General features: G+C 40.3%; 1 protein-coding gene across 5 annotated transcripts in view; it reads left to right on the forward strand.

The window, feature by feature from the left end:
- The first annotated feature begins 3,311 nt into the window (after positions 1–3,311).
- ATP6V0A1 (ATPase H+ transporting V0 subunit a1) overlaps positions 3,312–20,714 on the forward strand; it is a 60,969-nt gene continuing 43,566 nt past the window's right edge. For 4 of the 5 annotated variants that reach the window (XM_032871671.1, XM_032871672.1, XM_032871673.1 and 1 more), the window contains exons 1-3: positions 3,313–3,431; positions 5,674–5,841; positions 19,929–20,007. In XM_032871671.1, the coding sequence (XP_032727562.1) occupies positions 5,725–5,841; positions 19,929–20,007 (196 nt within the window). In that variant the 5' untranslated portion in view covers positions 3,313–3,431; positions 5,674–5,724. Of the gene's footprint in view, positions 3,432–5,673; positions 5,842–19,928; positions 20,008–20,714 lie in introns of all 5 variants that reach the window. The other variant, XM_032871675.1, reaches the window with a different exon arrangement.

The following is a 20,714-nucleotide window of genomic DNA, read 5'->3' on the forward strand; positions in this document are numbered from 1 at the left end:
TTTACAGAGGAGGGAACGGGGGCTTAGAGAGTCTGAAGGTTATAGATATTAAATGGCAGACTAAGACTTGAACTCAGATTGGACTCAGAGACAGCACTCTGTAGACAGTACAGCAGAGGAACACTAAAAATCTGTAGAACAGTGCAGTATTTAGCACAGGAAATGGGCCATTCTGCCTGGGTTTGAATCCTGCTCTACCGTTTACTAGCTGAGCAACCTTGGGCAAATTATTGAGCCTCAGTTTCACCACATCATCTATTTTTTTAAAAAGATTTTACTTAGGGCGCCTGGGTGGCTCAGTTGTTAGGCATCTGCCTTTCGCTCAGGTCATGATCTAGGGGTCGTGGGATCGAGACCCAGCTTGTGTTCCCCTCTTGCTGTGTCTCTATCAAATAAATAAAAAGAAAATCTTTTTAAAAAATATTTTAGTTTATTTTTAAAGAAGTACTTACTTGTTTAAGTGATCTCTACACCCAACGTGGGGCTTAAACTCACGACCCTGAGATCAAGAGTCGCATGCTCTACTGACGGAGCCAGTGAGGTGCCCCACACCATATCATGTATTAAATGGGAATAATACTAGTATCTTCCTCCTAGTATTGTTATGAAAATTAAATGAATTCATATTTATAAAGCACTTAGAAAAGTGCCTGTCACATAGTAAGTATGAGTCATTGCACTCATCTCTGTCTCTCTCTTATAATTATTGGAACTTTATTTCTCACTGAACTGTAAGATAGAAAGTGGGTCTATTTCATTTTTCCTATCCCCAGCAGTTAGTACCATGTTTGCCACGTGTTAGGCCCTCAGCAAGCATTTGTTGCCTGAATGGCATTATTCAGGCTGTTTGAAATTCCATCTGGAAGCCTTGGATAAGGGAGGTGGATGGAAAAATCGGTGTGAGTCCCACACATAGACATTTACACCAGACAAGAAGCAGGACTGCCAAGGAAGAGAGCATGGAGGGAATGAGAACACTGAACACTGGAGAAAGATTGATGGCAGGAGATGAAAGGAGCCAGAAAATGAACTCTTGAGAGGATATACTTTCAAGGAAACCATGAAAAAACAGAGTTCAAGGGGATTGAGACGAGTCCAGATGAAAGCCTGTCTTAAAAGTGGAGTACCAAAAATTTGTGGTTAGCAAGCTGACTCTGAGGTTTAAAAGAAAGGTGGGGGGGGCTTTTTTTTTTTTTTTTGTATTGTTTTGTTTTTAAATCTCAGGGGAAGGAAATGGTAATCATTGTGTAATAGTTTTCTGAAACTTGGCAGGCTTTCAAGTGTGGGTCTCTATCTGTTCTGCCAGGAAAAGTTGAGACAGCTAGGGGACATTGAAGATCACAGGGAAGGGGAGGGTTTAGGCTTCTCCAAGGTGCTGCTTCTCAACTAAATCGTAATGGAATCAAGTTATATCTTCACTCACAATAGGAGATAGGAAATTTAAATAAAATGTCCATTTTTGTCCTTCATTATTTTGTTTAGGCTGGTAGAGCAGGATTGATAATGTTATTGCCAGGTGGACAAAATTATCAGCATCAAGTTTTTATCTGAAGTATCTCCCTCATTACACTTGAATCTCAATAGGGTTCCACCACCCACCGAGCCTGAAAAACTGGTTTTCCAAGTTTTTCCTGACACAGCTCTGGTTACTATAAACGATTTGGGATCCTTACTCCTCCTTATGGAGTTGATACCAGTATTTGAGAAAGACATTTTTATAAATAGTAGGTAACACTGATGTGGGAAATGTTAGGGTTTGGAGCTGATGTCCCAGAAAGAATTCTTGAGATGTCTTTGGTGCAAAAAGGTGATTTTATTAAAGCATGGGGACAGGATCTGTAGGCAGAAAGAGCTGCACTGGGGTCCTGAGAAGTGGCCCATTATTTACTTCCAAGTTGGGAAGGGGTTAGGGATAGCGTTAAGTCTTTAAGGAATTTGAAAGGAAGGTTTCCAGGACCTTTGAGGGGATTAGTTATTGTTAGGAAAAAGTCGTTTATTACTGTCTAAAAAAACCATAGTCATGAGACGCTTCAGATGTATACTGGTGGGTCATATGCTTGGAGGATGATTGTCAACTTGTATCTCTGGGGGTAGAGAGCAAGGAATTTTCCAAAAGAACTTTTATATGTTAAAGTAGACTTACAGCATCCTGGGGGTCCAGCTGAGATTACCTTTTGCCCTTAGCCAGGTATTAACATGTTAAAGTAGATTTACAGCATCTTGGGGGTCCAGCTGAGATTACCTTTTGCCCTTAGCAAGGTATTAACATCGAGGGAGCTAAAACAAGCAAACAAACAAACAAAAATCGAGGCAGCTGAGTTCCTAAAGCAATGTCCCTGGGGACTTGTCAGTGGGCTGTAGCTAGTAAGGAAATTTAGATTTTCTTTTGCCTTTGTTTCCCACATTAGCATCACTTTTGCGGTTTTATTTGTTTTTAAGATTTTATTTATTTGAGAGAGAGAACAAGCAGGGGTGAGAGGCAGAGGGAGAAACAGGCTGTCTGGGGAGCAGGGAGCCCAACATGGGGTTCCATCCCAGGACCCTGGGATCATGACCTTAGCTGAAAGCAAACGCTTAGCCTACTTAGCCACCCAGATGCTCCACTTTTCCGTTTAAAAAAGTTATTCTTTAAAAACTTTTGAGGAATAGAAAACCCTTACGTGGTCAAACGGCCTGTAGGAATCCGCCGAGCAAGATAAAAATGTACTGTCACTACATAGGGTCTTACGGGGATTTCCCCACTAATTGGAGAAAAATAGACCCTGAACGCTTGCTAAAGGGACTTAGCCAAGCACCTTCCTAAAAAGGGCTTTTCCATACTTAAGTGAACGAGCCCCTGTTCAAGGTTCTACTACGATCTTAGAAAGGCCTTGCTCACTCGGAGGGTTAAATGTTCTCTGTAAAATAAGGAAAAAGCGTGCGTGTGTAGTGTAGAGAAGACTGGACTGTAAGCGCTTTTAATAAGCTCTTCCTCCAGCTTTCAGGTCATTTCATGTCTCCCCTTCCTTGATGTGACTTTCCTCAAGGAAGAAAAGTTGTGAATTAATCTGCAAGCAGACAGCCCAGCCTCGAGGGGAAGTGTCAGGGAGAAGAGATTCTGAAGGGCATATAAGTGGAGGTCCTCGAGCACCCACACCAGCAGCCCCCACAGCCACCCCGTCCCGCAGGGCGGGAGTCACAGCCCCGGGAACAAGATGGCGTCAGCATTCAGGGTCTTGCCCGCGCCCCCGCGACTCTGCAGTGCGGCAGCCGACCCAGGCCTCCCCCCATTGGCTGACTACAATGAGGTCATCGTGGGGGCGGAGCCGGCGGCTGCGCGGGGGCAGGGCTTTGCGGACGCACGCACGTCGAGCGCTGATGTCCCAACCCGCTGAGGCTGCGGGCTCGGTCTGGGGCGGCTGCCTTGGCTGCGGCCCGGCCCGGGGCTGAAGGTGAGCGGGGGGGATGTAGGCACGGCGCGGCCCGGAGAGGCCTCGGAAGGGCATGGGAAATTCTAATTAGTCTCCTCGCTTGTCAAAGGAATTAGCAGAGATCTTAGGTCTTTGAGAGGAAGTGGGGGTTTACCCCTCTTCGGGTACCCCCACCCCGGGGCATAGGAATCGGAGGTTCACTCCTCTTTGGAGGCCCTCGACCCTTCCCCCGTTTAAGGCGTAGGCGGAGGAACAGAAGGTTATTGGGTAGGCAGAAGAATTTGGGGGGCTTTTTAAAGGGGCTCCCAATTTGATGATCCCTCCCTGCCTTTTAATCGCCACTTGGGGAGGTAGGTGTGCCTGGGCTCAGAATTCCTGCTTTCTCACTGGGTAGACAGGAAATGAAGCAGGTGAATTTGAATACCTCGTAGGAGGCGAGGGCTGGATGACAATAGTGAGGCTAGGCGCCGGGCGCTTTATTTATACTCATCTTGTGCAGAATTGCTGTTTATTCATATTTTGTTTTGTGACAAGACATCCCCGAATCGCTTTAGCCTGTTTAGTTTTCTGTTTGGCTCCAGTGGGATAGAGATGTTCTAGGGAGACTTGTAATCATTAAAGAACAGAAGGAGGGAGGCAACTCTGGAGGCTGTCATTATTGGCAGCCCCTGAACTATGCTGATCAGGCATAATTTTACCTGCTTTAGAGGTTGTGGACTCTATTCTTGTTTGGGGGAGGATGTGGGAGGGTTGATAACAGCTGTTTTGGGTGATTAAGGTATAGACAATTTTAAAGACAGGCTACATAATCTCTTGAGAAATCTTTGCTTATATCTGAGTGTTTTGTTTTGCTGCCTTGAACAAATGCACAAAGGTTTTGTCATTCAGATTTTTCAAAATGTCTTCCAGCGTTGCAGAACAGTAACGCTTCCTTTGATGCCAGTTTCACCTATCCTTATGGATGCCCTCATGATACTAAAAATATTGTACGGTTTGCTGAGTTTAGATAGAGCACAGTCTGTGCCTTACAATAGCTGATTGAGAATAAATAATTGCAGTTTCAGGACCACTGATAGCGCCATTGTCTTTCATACTGGGCAAGGATAAGACAGCCCTAAAAGGAAACCTTTATTGGCTCATGCATGAGAAGCTTTAACAGATGGAGGAATGTAATTAATCTTGAAGGTGGGGATAAGAAATTGAAAGCTATGGAAGTGGCAGGTTTATTCTCTGTGGTTTGATAAAACTGCTTTGTCATTATCAACATATTCCTGTCATGCTGGACTCGAAATTTAGCTTAATATTGCAAGGCAGCTCTTTTTTTTTTTTTTTTTTTAAAGTAAATTCCACGCCCAACATGGGGCTTCATAATCTCCTGACCCTGAGATCAAGAGTCACATGCTGTACTGGCTGAACCAGCCAGGTGTCCCCCTCCCTCCCTCCCCGCCCCCCACCTTTTTTTTTTTTTCTTCAGATAGTGCTGATGTGTTTAGATTCCTTAGGGAGAAAGTGGTGTTTCCTGAGGAGTTGGAAGATTAAACCCTTTAAGGTACCTATAGCTCTGGGGTAATGCTGGGACTCCAACAGTTAGAAATGGGCAGTAGAGGGGCTCCTGGGTGGCTCAGTGGGTTAAGCCTCTACCTTCAGCTCAGGTCATGATCTCGGGGTCCTGGGATCCAGCCCAGCATCAAGCTGTCTGCTCAGCAAGGAGCCTGCTTCCCCCTCTCTCTCTCCCTGCCTCTCTCCCTACTTGTGATCTCTCTCTCTCTGTCAAATAAATAAATAAAATCTTTAAAGGAAAAAAAAAAAAAGAAATGGGCAGTAGAGGGTAGAAAACTAGTCTCAGCGGAGACATCCTTTATGAGAGAATAATCTAGGTCTCTTCCATGTGTTTCCTGACACAAGCCAAAAAAAGATCGGGCAGCATGAACATCACTGCCTCATAATACCCTGTCTAGGGTATTTAAAGAGCTGTTTGGGAATCCCAGTTCTTGTTTTTAACCTGGATACACTCTTATGTATTGGGACGCCCCCAAATTTTGTCATTTGATCCTGATGTTGACTGAAGGAAGTGGCTTTTTGTTAGGTATTCTGTGGGAGAGGATTTAGTAACAGCCTTTTGCAATTTGTCCTTTCCATCCTTTGAAGCAGGATGTTAAAGATCTGTCTGCATGGGGTGGAAGATATGAAATGCAAAACAAAAGAGGCTTAATGTTGTGGTGTTTGCTCCTTTTAGTAATGCAGTTTTCTCTTTTTGCTTAAGGTTGGAGAGAAATTCAGGTACTCCCGTTGACTGGTGCTTTCTTCCGACACCATGGGGGAGCTCTTCCGGAGCGAGGAGATGACGCTGGCCCAGCTTTTTCTACAGTCAGAAGCTGCTTATTGTTGCGTCAGTGAATTAGGAGAACTGGGAAAGGTTCAGTTTCGTGATGTAAGTAGTTGTGGGGTGCCTCTTGAATACCGCTCAACTCTGTTTTTGTTATCAGAGCCAATCACCTTATAATGAATGTTTTGCTTTTTATTTGCAAAAATAACATAGAACTGGGTTACTATTGGTAGAATGTACATTTCAAATTGTCTCTGTAGAGGTGAGAATATTTTGTGCCAGTCGTTCCATGATTTTACTAGCTCCCTCTTTGAGAATCATCCTAAGCAGTCTCAAGGTAATTGGTTGAAGACACCAAGCTAACCTTTTCAAGGCTTATACTTTTCTTTTGGCCTCTTTAACTCCCATAGCAGGTTATTTAAAAAAAAAAAAAAAAAAAAAAAAAGTCACAGCTCTTCTGTACAATAGGACTTTTTTTTTTTTTTTTACAAAATCTGATGCATCCCATTACAGATGTGTAAGTAAGGATATACTAAATACCCATTATTTTGAAGCATTATGCTGAGCAGTTGGAGAAGATATCAAAAGAAAATCAACAGTATAAGAGTATAAAAAAGTAAGCCCTCGGGGCGCCTGGGTGCCTTAGTGGGTTAAGCTTCTGCCTTTGGCTCATGATCCTAGGGTCCTGGGATCAACCCCACATCACAGGGAGCCTGCTTCCCCCTCTCTCTTTGCCTGCCTCTCTTCCTACTTGTGATCTCTGTCTGTTAAATAAATAAATAAAATCTTTAAAAAAAAAAAGTATGTCCTCTTGGGCTTACATTCTGTTCAGGAAGGCACAGTATACACTGCTGAAAGGAGGGAGGAGTTAACAGTTCTCTAATTACGCAGTCTCAAAGCTCCATGTACTCCCATTGATAGCATTCATTATAGTTGTGATTTTACATTCATCAAGGTTAGTAATTGATTAGTTTTTCTCTTCTACTGTGATCGTAGGACCATGAAGACAGAGACAATTATTGTATCATTAGTGTCTACATACAAGATAGTCAGCTTTTGTTGGAATGAATGGGTGGAAGAAGAGTGGTTAGAAAGTGTTGGAATCAATCAATATTGGCTTCCTGAAATTGGCACACTGAAATTATACGAATATAATCCAGTGACCTAGCACATTCGTCATTCTCTTTGAACCTTTTTATACCTTCTTTTTTTGAATGTTCTCGGGTCTGACTCTGATTCCTTCACTGACCTTTCTGAGGATTCACTGCCATCTTTCCCTATCCTCTCTTTTATCTTCTCTGCCATGGGCCTCTGTGTCTGTTCCCCAAGCTTTATCCTCTGCTCTCTCTCATAGCTTCTTCATACGCTCATTTTCCTTTATTACCCTTTTTGATCTCATCTATTCTCAAATCTTCCATCCTTATTCAGTGAGTCCCAAATCTGTATCTCTGGCCCTGACAGCTCCCAAACACTATCTTTAAATTTACAACTCTCTTTACATCTTTGCTGCTCCTGGTAGCATGTCTAAATCCCACCACCTTACCTTTTCCCAAACTGTTTCTTCATCCTGACTTGCTAAATTTGAGCTATTGCAGTGGTATTCTTCCAATTTTCTAGAGTTTTTGAGACCTAAGTCAAACCGAAGTCACCTTTAATTTGCAATCCTTCATTTGGTCCGATGGTGTCTTCCCCTTCCTAACACCTTTGTATCTATTCAGCATTCTTAATTTTTGCTTATGATGTATTACAATCATACAAAAAATTATAGGGAATAATATAATGAATACCTGTGTTTCAAGTACATATGTAATTAATATATGTACTTGAAAGCCTCCATATATAATTGAAGGCTCCTGTGTATCTTTCCCCCATGCTATTTTTTTCCCCACCTCTGCAGAGGTAACCTCTGTGTAGATTTTTCCTTTTTTTTTTTTTTTTTTTTTAAAGTAAGCTCTGTGCCCAGTATGGGACTTGAACTCATGACCCTGAGACCAAGAGTGGCATGCTGTACCTGCTAAGCCAGCCATGTACCCCAGTTTTTGCTTTTATCATTCCCAATTGTTTTTATTTTTTACTTTTTTTGTGTATATGTGTATCACTAAATAATCATATATTTTAGTATGATTTTAGATGTTTTAAAACTATATGCATGGTATATTGTATATATCTTTCAGCCCTGTGCTTTTTAAATTCATTATTTGTGAGATTTGGCCATGTGATACAGGTAGTGCTAGTTCATTTATTTTTAATTTTTAATTTTTAAAAAGATTTTATTTATTCATGAGAGAGAGAGAAGCAGAGGAAGCAGGAGAAGCAGGCTTCGCCTAGAACATGGAACCTGAGGTGGGACTTGAACCTAGGACCCCAGAATCATGACCTGAGCGGAAGGCAGACGCTAGGCACCCTAGTTCATTTCTTTAAATGACTATCTAGTTATTTTATACACAGTCTATCATTTTTTCCTTCTGATGGACAGTTCTTTGCTCAGTGTTACAGGAAGATTTTTGTATGTCTCCTGGTATACATATGTGATCACTTCTCCAGTGATCACAGGGCAGTGGTTCTCAAACGTTTTGGTCTAAGGGTCTTTTTACACCCTGAAAACATGATTGAGGACCCCAAAGAGCTTTTAGGTGAGTTATAGCTATCAATATTTATTGTATGAGATATGCTTAACATACTTATTTATTAAAAAATCATAATAATAAACTTGCTATGTGTTATCATAAATAACATTTTTGTGAAAAATAAGTATTTTCCAAAACAGAGAAAAAAAAATAGAAGAATGGCATTGCTTTTACGCTTTTGAAAATCTCTTTAATGTCCGAATTAATAGAAGACAGCTGGATTCTCGTGTCTGCTTCGGCAGTCATCTGGCTGTGACGTGTACCATGAGCCTCTGGAAAACTTCACTGAACACTCATGAGAGAGTGAGGATGAAAGAGGCAAATGATGTTCTGGTGTTACTGCGTAAAGTAATGGACTTGCTGCTGCTCCGGGGTTTGTAACCAAGACGGGCATGGCTGAGTATTCTGTGCCTCTTTAACTGTCAGGTGTTGTCAAAGGCTCCTTGACAGTGTCAAACCTGTTCAAACTTCTGTTGCTGGTTGAGAGTTCCTGTCACTTTACAGTTGTGTCAGTACGTCTGTGCTCAAGCTTAAAGGAATTTGCCACCATGGTGGCGTGGGTGTGAAGTGCTCTATTTTTTGTTTTAATTTGCATTTTCTTGATTAGTACACGGGGCATCTTTTTGTTTATTGGGCATAATGGGTTTCGTTTCCCATGAATGTGTAGTCCCTGTCATCTGCTTGTTTTTCTTGTGGGTTGCTTGTCTTACTGATTGACTTGTAGAATATGTTCAAATTCTTCATGTATTCTGGAAGCTAATCTTTTTCTAATCCTTTACTGATAACTTGGCTTGTCTTTTCCCTTTGTTCATGGTATATGTTGTCACAGAATTCACTGCTTTACTCATCAGTATTTTTTGCCGTAAATATTTATTTTGAATAATTCCAAGGCTGAATACGCTGATGTAGATTCGCCAGTTGTTAACATTTTGCTACTTTGATATAATCTTTTCTACTGCACCACTGGAGTGTAGGCTGTTTCTTCCTTTCAAACCTATTCTTTTTTTTCCCCTTATGTTGCCGTATACGTTAAGAGTTTACTAACATGTTGAAGAGAAGTAACAGCAAACTAATACTGGTTAGGATTGTGTTCAGCTGTACGTAACTGAAAACCTAAGTGAGAGGGGTGTACTTTTCTCATGTAACAGGAAGCCCAGCTTCACACTATCATCAGTGTCCTAAGATCGTTTTATCTCTCTCTTTCTTTTTAAGCAGGGTGGGAAATGCAAACCACCCATTTTTTTTTTTTAATTCTATTTATTTGAGAGACAGAGTGAGAACGAGAGAGAACACAGAGGGAGAAGGAGAAGCAGACTCCCTGCTGAGCAGGGACCCCCCCCCCCCGCCGTCCCCCGCCCCGCCGATGTAGGACTTGATCCCAGGACCCTGAGATCATGATCTGCGCTGAAGGCAGAAGCTTAACCGACTGAGGCCCCCCGGTGCCCTCTGTATCTCTTTTTTTTTTCCCAAGAATTTATTTTTTATTTTATTTGACAGATCACAAGTAGGCAGAGAGGTAGGGAGAGAGAGAGGAAGGGAAACAGGCTCCCTGCTGAGCAGAGAGCCCGATGTGGGACTTGATCCCAGGACCCTGAGATCATGACCTGAGCCGAAGGCAGAGGCTTTAACCCACCGAGACACCCAGGTGCCCCCTTCTGTATCTCTTTTTTGGCATCTTTGAGCATTTGGCTTTTGTCCTTGTAGACGACCACCACAGTTCCAGGTATTAAATCATCCATATTCTGGGCAAGAAGAAGTAAGTGCAGGGAAGAACAAGTACTTATATTAAGAGAAAAAAAAAAAAAAACCCTCAGAAATCCTCAGGAGACTTACCTAATTTTTGTTGACCAGAATTATGGCGTAGTCTAGCTGCAAGCGAGTCTGGGGAAAGTGGGTTTTTTTCAACTGACCAGTAACTCCTTTTAACAAAATTGGGATTTTTGTTAATAAGGAAATAGGGCTATGTATCTGTCACATGGCATTTTTTTTTTTTAAGATATTATTTATTTGATAAAGAGAGAGCACAAGCAGGCAGAGAGGTAGGCAGAGGAAGAGGGAGAAGCAGGCTCTCCACTGAGCAGGGAGCCTAATGTGGGACTCAATCCCAGGACCCCGGGATCACAACCTAAGTCAAAGGCTGACGCCCAACTGACTGAGGCACCCAGTCGCCCATGTTTTTTCCTTTAATCTATTAATTTGGTAAATTACATATCTAGATTATTTCCTACGGTCTTTTTTTTAACAGAATTACTGAACTATAATTCACATACCGTATAATTTGTTGATTTGAAGTGTATAATTCAATGATTTTTAAGTATATTCACAGTTATACAACCCCCATCACTACAGTTTAGAATTTTTATTACCCTGACAAGAAACCCTGAACCCATTAACAGTCACTGCCCATTTCCTCCCCATACCCCCTCCCCCTTCCATCCCCCCGAAAGCCACTAATCTACTTTCTGTTCCTATGGATTTGCTTATTCTGAATGTTTCATGTCAATGGAATCATATACTATGTAGTCTTTTGTGACTGGCTTCTTTCATCTGGCATGTTTTCAAGGTTCATCCATGTTGCAGCTTGTATCTGTACTTTGTTTTTTGTATCTATTTTTCCTGTGAAAATGTGCAACATATTAAAATGAATTCCGGTTTTGGATATAAGAGAGAGCTATAGAGTTATCTATCTTCTCTGCAAAAGATACCACTCTGGGTTTTAGAGAGACAATTGAATAAGACTTTTTTTTTTTTTTTTTTTTTTTTTTTTTTTTTTTTACTATTTGAGGATCATTTATTATCATGAACTTTACAAATATTACTTGCCATTCATAAAATAACCCATAAAGATAAGAATTATTGTCTCAGTTTTACACAGGGGAATTGAGATTCAGAATGATTAAATCAATTGCCAAATTTATACAGCTAATAAATCACTGAGCTGGGATCAGCTTATTCTTTTTTTTTTTAATTTTTAATTTTTTATAAACATATTTTTCTCACTCAGCCCATTCAAAATCTTCTGTGACTCATTGGTCCCCTCATCCACTCTTCTCTTTGACATACTTATTCTCTGCTGTTCAGTCCCTTATTGTCTAACACTTACAATCACAAGGATATTTTGCATTTTTTTGATCATTGCATGTTGAGCATTTTACATTATTATTGTGGGCATTCCTCGTAGCACTGGAGAAATAGAACCTACTTTTTTTTTTTTTTTTTTTAATTTATTTGACAGAGATCACAAGTAGGCGGAGAGGCAGGCAGAGAGAGAGAGAGGGAAGCAGGCTTCCTGCTGAGCAGAGAGCCCAATGCGGGACTCAATCCCAGGACCCTGAGATCATGACCTGAGCCGAAGGCAGCGGCTTAACCCACTGAGCCACCCAGGCGCCCTAGAACCTACTTTTGAAGAGTGGAACCCACCATTTGCATTTTCCACACTAGGAACCTATGACATAGATGCAAATAGTTACCCAGGATACACATATCTGTCCCCCTCTACGGTCTGACTCTACTGCCTATGTTCGTTATAATTGAGATAAGCCAAAAAAGTCACCATTTCACAGTGTACAATTCATTGGTTTTTAGTGTATGCACAGGGTTGTGCAACCGTCACCACTGTCTAATTCCAGAACATTTCATTACCCTCAAAAGAAGCCCTGTACCCATTAGCCGTCCCTCCTCATGCCCTGGCCAACTACTTAATCTATCTCTGTCTCTAGGGCTTTCCCTATTCTGGACATAATTGGAATCATAGGATATGTTGCCTTCTGTTGTCTTGATTCTTTCACTTAGCATATTATTTTCCAGTTTCATCGACCTTGTAGCTTGTATTAGGGCTTCGTTCCTTCTTATGGCTGTATGATATTCCATTATATGTGTAATACTTGTGTTTATTTATTCATCAGTTGGTGAACTTATTTGGGTTGTTTCCAGTTTTTAAGTCTTGTCAGTAATGCTGCTGCAAGCATTTGTGTACAAATATTTGTTTGAGTTCTTATTTCTTTTGGTTGTATACCTACAGGTGGAATTACTGGGTCATATGGTAATTCTGTGTTTAACTTTTTGAGGAACCTCCAAACTGCTTTTCACAACAGCCACAGCTCTTTATATTCTCACCAGCAATGTACAGGGGTTCCAACTTCTTCCCATCCTCACCAACACTTGTTATTTTCTATTTGAAAAATTTTATCATAGGGGTACCTGGGTGGTTAAGTCAGTTAAGCGTCTGCCTTCGGCTCAGGTCATGATCTCTGGTTCCTGGGATTGAGCCCTTTGTCAGGGTCCCTGCTCAGTGGGGAGTCTGCTTCTCCCTCTTCCTCTCCCTCTGGTACCCACCCCCAACCTCATACTTGTTCACTTTCTCTCTCTCAAATAAATAATAAAATCTGAAAAAAAATTAAAGATTTTATTTTAGCCATCCTAATGGCTATGAAGTTGTATCTCATAGTGGTTTGGTTTGCATTTCCCTCATGGCCAATTATATGGAGTATCTTTTCATATGCTTATTGGCCATTTGTACAGATATTTTTGTTTTGTTTTGTTTTTAAAGATTTTATTTAATTGAGAGAGAGAGAGCATGAGAGGAGAGAGGTCAGTGGGAGAAGCAGATTCCCTGCTGAGCAGGGAGTCGGATGCGGGACTTGATCCTGGGACTCCAGGATCATGACCTGAGCCGAAGGCCGTCGCTTAACCAACTGAGCCACCCAAGCACCCTGATTTTTTGTTTTTGATGTAAAATCATCCTTGCAAACCTGGGTAAACTCAAGTTGGTCATGAGGTGTATTTCAAAAGAATTTGGAGGGTCAGTTTCCTGATGTTGTATGAGGATTTTTTTTTTTTTTTTTGCTTCTACAGTAATCTTCCTCCTTATCCATGGGGGACACATTCCAAGTCCCACTGTGGGTGCCTGAAACCAGAGATAGTACTAAACCCTGTACATATATTGTTTCTTGCTCTCTCTCTATATATACCTATGGTAAAGTTTAGTTTATAAATTAGGCACAGGAAGATACCAACACAATAATAATAAAATAGAACAATTATAGCATATACTGTAATGAAAGTTACATGCATTTGGTCCCTCTCAAAATATCTTCTTGTACTATACTCACCCTTTTTGTGAGGATGTGAGCATAAAATGCTTAGGTGAGGAGACTCGGTGAGGTGAATGATGTAGGTGACGAAGTGTAGGGCTACTGTTGACTTTCTGAGTGTATTTCAGAAGGAGGATCACTTGTACAGACTAAGATGACTGCAGGTAACTAAAACCGCGAGTAAGGATTTACTGTATTGATAAGTGATGTGGCTTGTACTGTCCTTTCTCAAACTGTTCTTATCTGGTATCAAGTTTATACTGGCCAGTCCTGTTTACTAGTTGAGGAGTGTTCCTTCATTTTTCCTCTTTGTAATAATTTTTCAAAGATTTGGGCTTAATCTAGTTTTTGAAAGATTAGTGGAAACTCTTTTTAAACCTTCCAGGCCTGATGTTCTTATTTCTTCATTGTATTATTTTTTTTAAGTAAGCTCTACACCCAATGGAGGGCTTGAACTCATGAACCCTGAGATCAGGAGTCACACATTCTATCCGCTGAGCCAGCCAGGCGCCTCTAAGTCCTGATATTTTAATTTTGATTTTAATTTTTTCCTTTCTTGCTTTTTAAAAATTAACATATTATTGGTTTCAGAGGTACAGCTCTGTGATTCATCAGCCTTAGATAATAGCCAGTATTCATTAAATCACATGCCTTCCCTAATATACATCACCCAATTACCCCATCCATCCACCTACCACCCCTCAGCAACACCCAGTTTATTTCCTATGATTAAGAGTCTCTTGTGGTTTGTCTGCCTCTCTGGTTTTGTCTTGTTTTATTTTTTTCCTTTCTTCCCGTATGACCCTCTGTTTTGTTTCTTAAATTCCACATAGCAGTGAGATCATAGGATAATTGTCTTTCTTTGACTGACTTATTTTGCTTAGCATAATACCCTCTAATTCCATGTCATTGCAGATGGCAAGATTTCATTTTTCGATGGCTGTGTAATATTCCATTGTGTGTGTGTGTGTGTGTGTGTGTGTGTGTACACACAGATACCACAGCTCTGTGTATATATGTACATATATTATGTGTGTATATATATGTATCCACACATATACCACATCTGTATCCATTAATCTATCAGTGGACATCTGGGCTCTTTCCGTACTTTGGCTATTGTGGACATTGTTGCTATAAACATTGGGGTGCAGGTACTCCTTCAGATCACTACATTTGTGTCTTTGGGGTAAATACCCGGTAGTGTGCTGGGTCATAGGATAGCTCTATTTTCTTTTTAAGGAACCTCCATACTGTTTACCAGAGTGTCTGCACCAGCTTGCATTCCCGCCAACAGTGTAGGAGGGTTCCCCTTTCTCTGTATCCTTGCTAACATCTGTCGTTTCCTACTTGTTAATTTTAGCCATTCTGACTGGTGTGAGGTGGTATCTCATTGTGGTTTCGATTTGTATTTCCCTGATGCCAAGTAATTTTGAGCATTTTTTTCTGTGTTTGTTGGCCATTTGGATGTCTTCTTTGGAGAAATGACTGTTTGTGACTTCTGCCCATTTATTGATTGGAGTATTTGTCCTTTGGGTGTTCAGTTTGATGAGTTCTTTATAGATTTTGGAAACTAGCCCTTTGTCTGATATGTCATTTGCAAATATGTTCTCCCATTCTGTCAGTTGTCTTGTTTTTGTTTTTGTTTTTTACTGTTTCCTCTGCTGTGTGAAAGATTTTTATCTTGATGAAGTCCCAGTATTCATTTTTCTCTTCGTTTGTTTTTCCTGTGGAGAGACGTGTCTAGCAAGAAGTTGCTACAGCCGAGGTCACAGAGGTTGCTGCCTGTGTTCTCCTCTAGGATTTTGATGGATTTAGGCCTGATACTTTTAGATGGCTATATTTTAACCATTGAGATTTCTTTACTGATTATAGGCTTATTCTGTTTTTTTTTTTCTTTCTTGTCAGTTTTGATAAGCTATATTTTTCTAGAAAATTGTTTTAATCTAAACTGTCTGAGGAGTTATTGGCCTAACACTCATTTTAGTATTTTAGTATTATTCATCTATAATTGCCTACTTATTTTTTTGTTGTACAGAACACTTCAGGATTTTGTGTACCATCCTTGTGCAGGGGCTGTGCTAATCTCTGTATATTTCCTTTTTTTTTTTTTTTTTTTTTTTTTTATAATTGATGCCAACAAAACAACTATATTTCCTTTTTTTTTTTTTTTTTTTTTTTTTTAGCATACATGCTGCCAAAGCAAGCACTATAGTTGCCTTTTTAGATTCTTATATTTATTACTTCCCTCAGTCTAACAAAATTTTGTTTAATTTGTCTTTTTATTTATTTATTTTTTAAGATTTTATTTATTTATTTGGCAGAGAGAAAGAGAACACAAGCAGGGGAAGTAGGAGAGGGAGAAGCAGGCTCCCCACTGAACAGGGAGCCCAATGTGATCTCAATCCCAGGACCCCGGGATCATGACCTGAGCGGAAAGCAGATACTTAACTGACTGAGCCACCCAGGCACCCCATGATTTCTTCTTTGAGCCATGAATTATTCAGTACTATTTTAGAATTTCCAAATATGTCCTTTAGGTTGTATTTTTTTTTTTTAATTAATCTATTTAGAGAGAGAGAGTTTGTGTATAGAGCCAGGAGGGTAGGGGCAGAGGGAGAGGGAGAGAAAGCCTTTTTTTAAAAAAAAGACTTTATTTATTTATTTTAGAAAGAGAGAGAGTGAGAGAGTATTTGTGGGGAAAAGGAGCAGAGGGAGAGAAAGAATCCCAAGCAGACTCTGCACTGAGTGTGGAGCCCATTGTAGGGCTTGATCCCACAACCCTGAGATCACAACCTGAGCCGAAATCAAGAGTTGGACACTCCACCGACTGAGCCACCCCCGTGCCCTAGAAGAGAGAGTCCTTTTAAGTAGTGCAGAGCCCCATGTGGGGCTTGATCTCATGATCCTTGAGATCGTGACCTGAGCTGAAACCAAGAGTTGGCCACTCAACTGAGTGTGCCACCCAGGCCACCCTAGGTTGTATTTTTTATACTGAGTTCTTTTTCTTTTTTAAGGACTTATTTATTTATTTGGGAGAGAGAGTGTGTGTTTATGCTAGTGGGGGAAGGGGCAGAGAGAGAGAATCTTCAAGCAGACTCCCCACTGAGTAGGAGACAGATGGGGCTCCATCTCATGATGCTGAGATCATGAGCTGAGCTGAAACCAACAGTTGGATGCTTAAGCAACTGAGCCACCCAGGTGCCCCTTGATTTTGATTTTTTTTTTTAAGATTTTTATTTATTTATTTGACAGACAGATCACAAGTAGGCAGAGAAGCAGGCAGAGAGAGAGGGGAGGAAGCAGGCTCCCTGCCGAGCCGAAAGCCCGGTGTGGGGCTCGACCCCCGGACCCTGGGATCATGACCTGAACCGAAGGCAGAGGCTTTAACCCACTAAGCCACCCAGGTGCCCCTGATTTTGATTTTTAACTTAATTGCGTTATCATAGAACATTATCTGTATAGTAAAGTTCTTTACTGATAATTTGCTGTATGACCTATTTTGTGCTCAATTTTCATAATGAATTCCTAGAGAACTATTGGATACTGGGATAAGAAAAATATGTGTATGTATGTTTTAGATTAAGCTCATTGATTAGGTTGTTCACATATTCTCTCCTTATTATTTGGTAGACTTTTTGAATTAATAATTTAAAATTGTATTCAAAATTTTCCACTACATAGATTGTCAGTTGTCTCCTTGTGGTTCTGTTAATTTCTGTTGGAAATATTTTGAGGATGCCTTGCCCAGATATTTTGAAACGTCTTACCTGACACTGGTTGCAGTTGAACTTTGCCTACAGATAATGAAACCAGTAGAGTTATCAGGAGTCTTTTGTGGCTCCTTTCGCCTTAGTTTCATGTTTATTGAAGTGGAAATTTATGAATGGAAGGCCAAGATACTGCCTGCTCAGTGAAGAAAACAAACATTTTCTTAGAGACATCCAAGTTTAGGATTATTACATCTTCTTGGAAATTGTTAATAGTTATTCTTATAATCTCTAATAATGCTTTTTGCCTTAGCTTCTCTCTAATATTAATATAATACTGATAATGTCCTTACTGGTTTCTCCATTTATCAGTCTATCCCTCTTACAATTTATTCTGCATATACAGTATTATTTTAAAAAGTAAATCTTTAAAAAGTGTTTCTAAGAAATGGGATTATTTGATTCCATTCTGCCTATGGAAAAATTCTTCCCCTTCTCTGAATATACAATTTATTTATGTCTCTGAGTCACTTGTCTTAGTCTTTCTGCTTCGTTCTGCCTATTTCTGCTTGGTGAACTCTGCCTCATCTCCCAGAGTCCCACCTCAGGTGTTTCCTTTATACATTTTTTTGACTTACTCATTTTTTTCTTATAGTTATTCCTGTATATTTTCATTTCTTTCTTTCGTTCTTTCATTTTTTCCCTTTTCTTTTCTTTCCTTCCCCCCCACCACATTTTTTTTTTTTTTTTTGATGTAAAATTTATATTCACTGAGATGCATAGATCCTAAGAGTACAATCTGATGATTTGGTAAATTTTTATACCTCTGCAAACACCACTCCAGTCAAGATATAGAATATTTGCATCAGCCCAGAAAAGTATTTTCTGCCTATTTCTGGTCATTCTCCACTAGTTTGATTCCTACCATCATAGATTAGTTTTGCCTTTCTTGAACTTATATAAATAGAATCATACATTGCAAAGGCTTATGTCTGACTTTGTTAACTCCAGCTAGTGTTGAGATGTGTCTGTTTTTATGTGTATCTATAGTTGATTCTGTTTTTCTTACAGAGTAGTATTCTGTTGCATGAATATACCACAATCTCTTTATCTGTTCTCCTGTTGTTGGATATTTGGAACAGTGCCAGTTTGGGGCTACTGTGGCTAGAGCTGCTGTAAACATTCTTGTACAAATCTCTGGAGACATGTCTTCATTTCTCTTAAGCAAATACCTAGTAGTGGAATGCTTAGTCATGAGGTAGGTAGGTGTATGTTTAAATGTATAAGAAAATGACAATATTTACTTTTTAAAAAATAGTATTTATCACAACAAATTGTATTTATTAGTTTGTGTCTGTCTCATCCATGGGTCTGATAACTCCTCAAAGCTCGGGCATACTCTTTGGTATCTACACTGGTGCCTATTATAGTGCCTAGCACATAGTTGGTGCTCCATAAATGTTGAGTGAGTAACCATAGCTCATTATTTGTATTGCTTTTTTAAAAATTTTTTTAAAATTACTTCTAAGCTCATTTTAAAATTTGATTTATTTGTTTTAGAGAGAGTGTGTGCATGTGCAGGGGGAAGGGGCAAAGGGAAGGGGGTGAGAAATCTTTTTTTTTGTTCTTTTTATTTTTTTATTTAAAGGTTTATTTATTTATTTGAGACAGAGAGAGAGAGAAAGTGAGAGAGAAGCACAAGTGGTGGAAGGTGCAGAGGAAGAGGGAGAAGCAGACCCACCCCTTACCCCCAGAGCTCGATACAGGGCTCGATGCCAGGCTGAGACCATGACCTGAGCCAAAGGCAAATGCTTAACCAAGCCACCCAGGAGGCGTGGAATGGGAGAATTTTAAGCAGACTCCATGCTAAGTGCAGAGCCTGACCTGATCACGACCTGACCCGAAACCAAGAGTCAGATCCTTAACAGACTGAGCCACCCAGGTGCCCCTTATCTGTATTACTTTTATAGAGTTTATCACATGGGGGACACCTGGGTGGTTCAGTGGGTTAAGACTCTGCCTTCAGCTCAGGTCATGCTCTCAGGGTCCTGGGATCAAGCCCCGCATCGGGCTCCCTGCTCAGCAGGAAGCCTGCTTACCCCCTGCCGCACCCCCCACCCCCCCACCTCTCTGCCTACTTGTGATCTCAGGATGTCAAATAAATAAATAAAATCTTAAAAAAAAAAAAAAAAGAATTTATCACGTGGTATCTTACTGGTTGTCTTCATCCTTTTTCTTTATTAGACTGCAGGCTTCTTAGTAAGTAGGAAGTTTTATTTTTGTTGTATTTCCCAGAATGTCTGTCACATTGCTTTGAAAATTACTTGTGATGTATGAATGAAAAACCAGCTTGTCCCCTAGGAAGTGAAGACCCTGGAAGAATAAGAGAAGTTTGCCTTCTGTGTCTTCTGATGGGGATGAAGAGAAGGAAAACCTGGCAGAGCTTCTATTAGAGCCATTGCTCAAATTTTTGGTTGTGGGAGCTGACTGAGACCTTGGCCTGGGAAGACCATTTTGTACTGTATTGTTTTCTCTAATTTGCCTCCATTCTAGTAATATGGTGCTATGGTGCAGGAGGGTTTTGTACCTTCAGTTGATGTGATTGGCCCCAAAACAATTTATGTAGATCGGTAGGCCATTTGTGTTAGTGTTGCATCATGCACTGACACAGCATGTTAGATTTTCGCTTTGCAGAGTGTTGCTTGTGAAACAGAAAATAGATGCAGCATTTAAATATGTGGTATTGTGTTCTTATTTTGCAGTTAAATCCAGATGTGAATGTTTTCCAGCGGAAATTTGTGAATGAAGTTAGAAGATGCGAAGAAATGGATCGAAAGCTTCGTATGTGCATTTTTGGTTCCATATTATATTCCTGTAATGAGTCATTTGTCTTAAACTAGAGACACTAGTCCTCTTCACGAAAGAAGAAAATACTACAGAAGAAAAAGGAAGGAAGAATAGTCTTACGATCCTGATATTAAGATGAATTTCTTGTGTATAAGTAGATTTTATGGTATTGGGTGTAGGTGGTGCTTAATGGAAACCTTGTTTGAGATGACAGGGCTGAAAACTGAACATAATTTTTTTTTTTTTTTTTTGGGGGGAAGGTTTTTATACCAGTACTGCATTATAGAATTATGAGAGGCAGGGCACAGACCCCCATCTTATTTTATTAAATAACTTTTTATTTTTTTAAAGATTTTTATACATATGTGAGAGACAGAGAAAGAGAGAGAGAGAGACAGAGCACAGCAGAGGGAAAGGCAGAGGGAGAGGGAAAGGCAGAAGCAGACTCCTGGTGATCAGGGAACCCATCATGGGGCTCGATCCCAGGACCTGGAGATCATGACCTGAGCCAAAGGCAGATGCTTAATGATCTGAGCCATCCAGGTGCCCCAATAATTATTTATTTTAAAAATCTTTTTTTTTAAATTTTATTTATTTATTTGAAAGACAGAGATTACAAGTAGACAGAGAGGCAGGCAGAGAGAGAAGAAGGGAAGCAAGCTCCCTGTTGAGCAGAGAGCCCGATGCAGCACTCGATCCCA

The sequence above is a fragment of the Lontra canadensis genome, unplaced genomic scaffold, assembly GCF_010015895.1.
Source record: "Lontra canadensis isolate GAN:19392208 unplaced genomic scaffold, GSC_riverotter_1.0 scaffold43, whole genome shotgun sequence".
In the NCBI taxonomy this organism is placed as follows: domain Eukaryota; kingdom Metazoa; phylum Chordata; class Mammalia; order Carnivora; family Mustelidae; genus Lontra; species Lontra canadensis.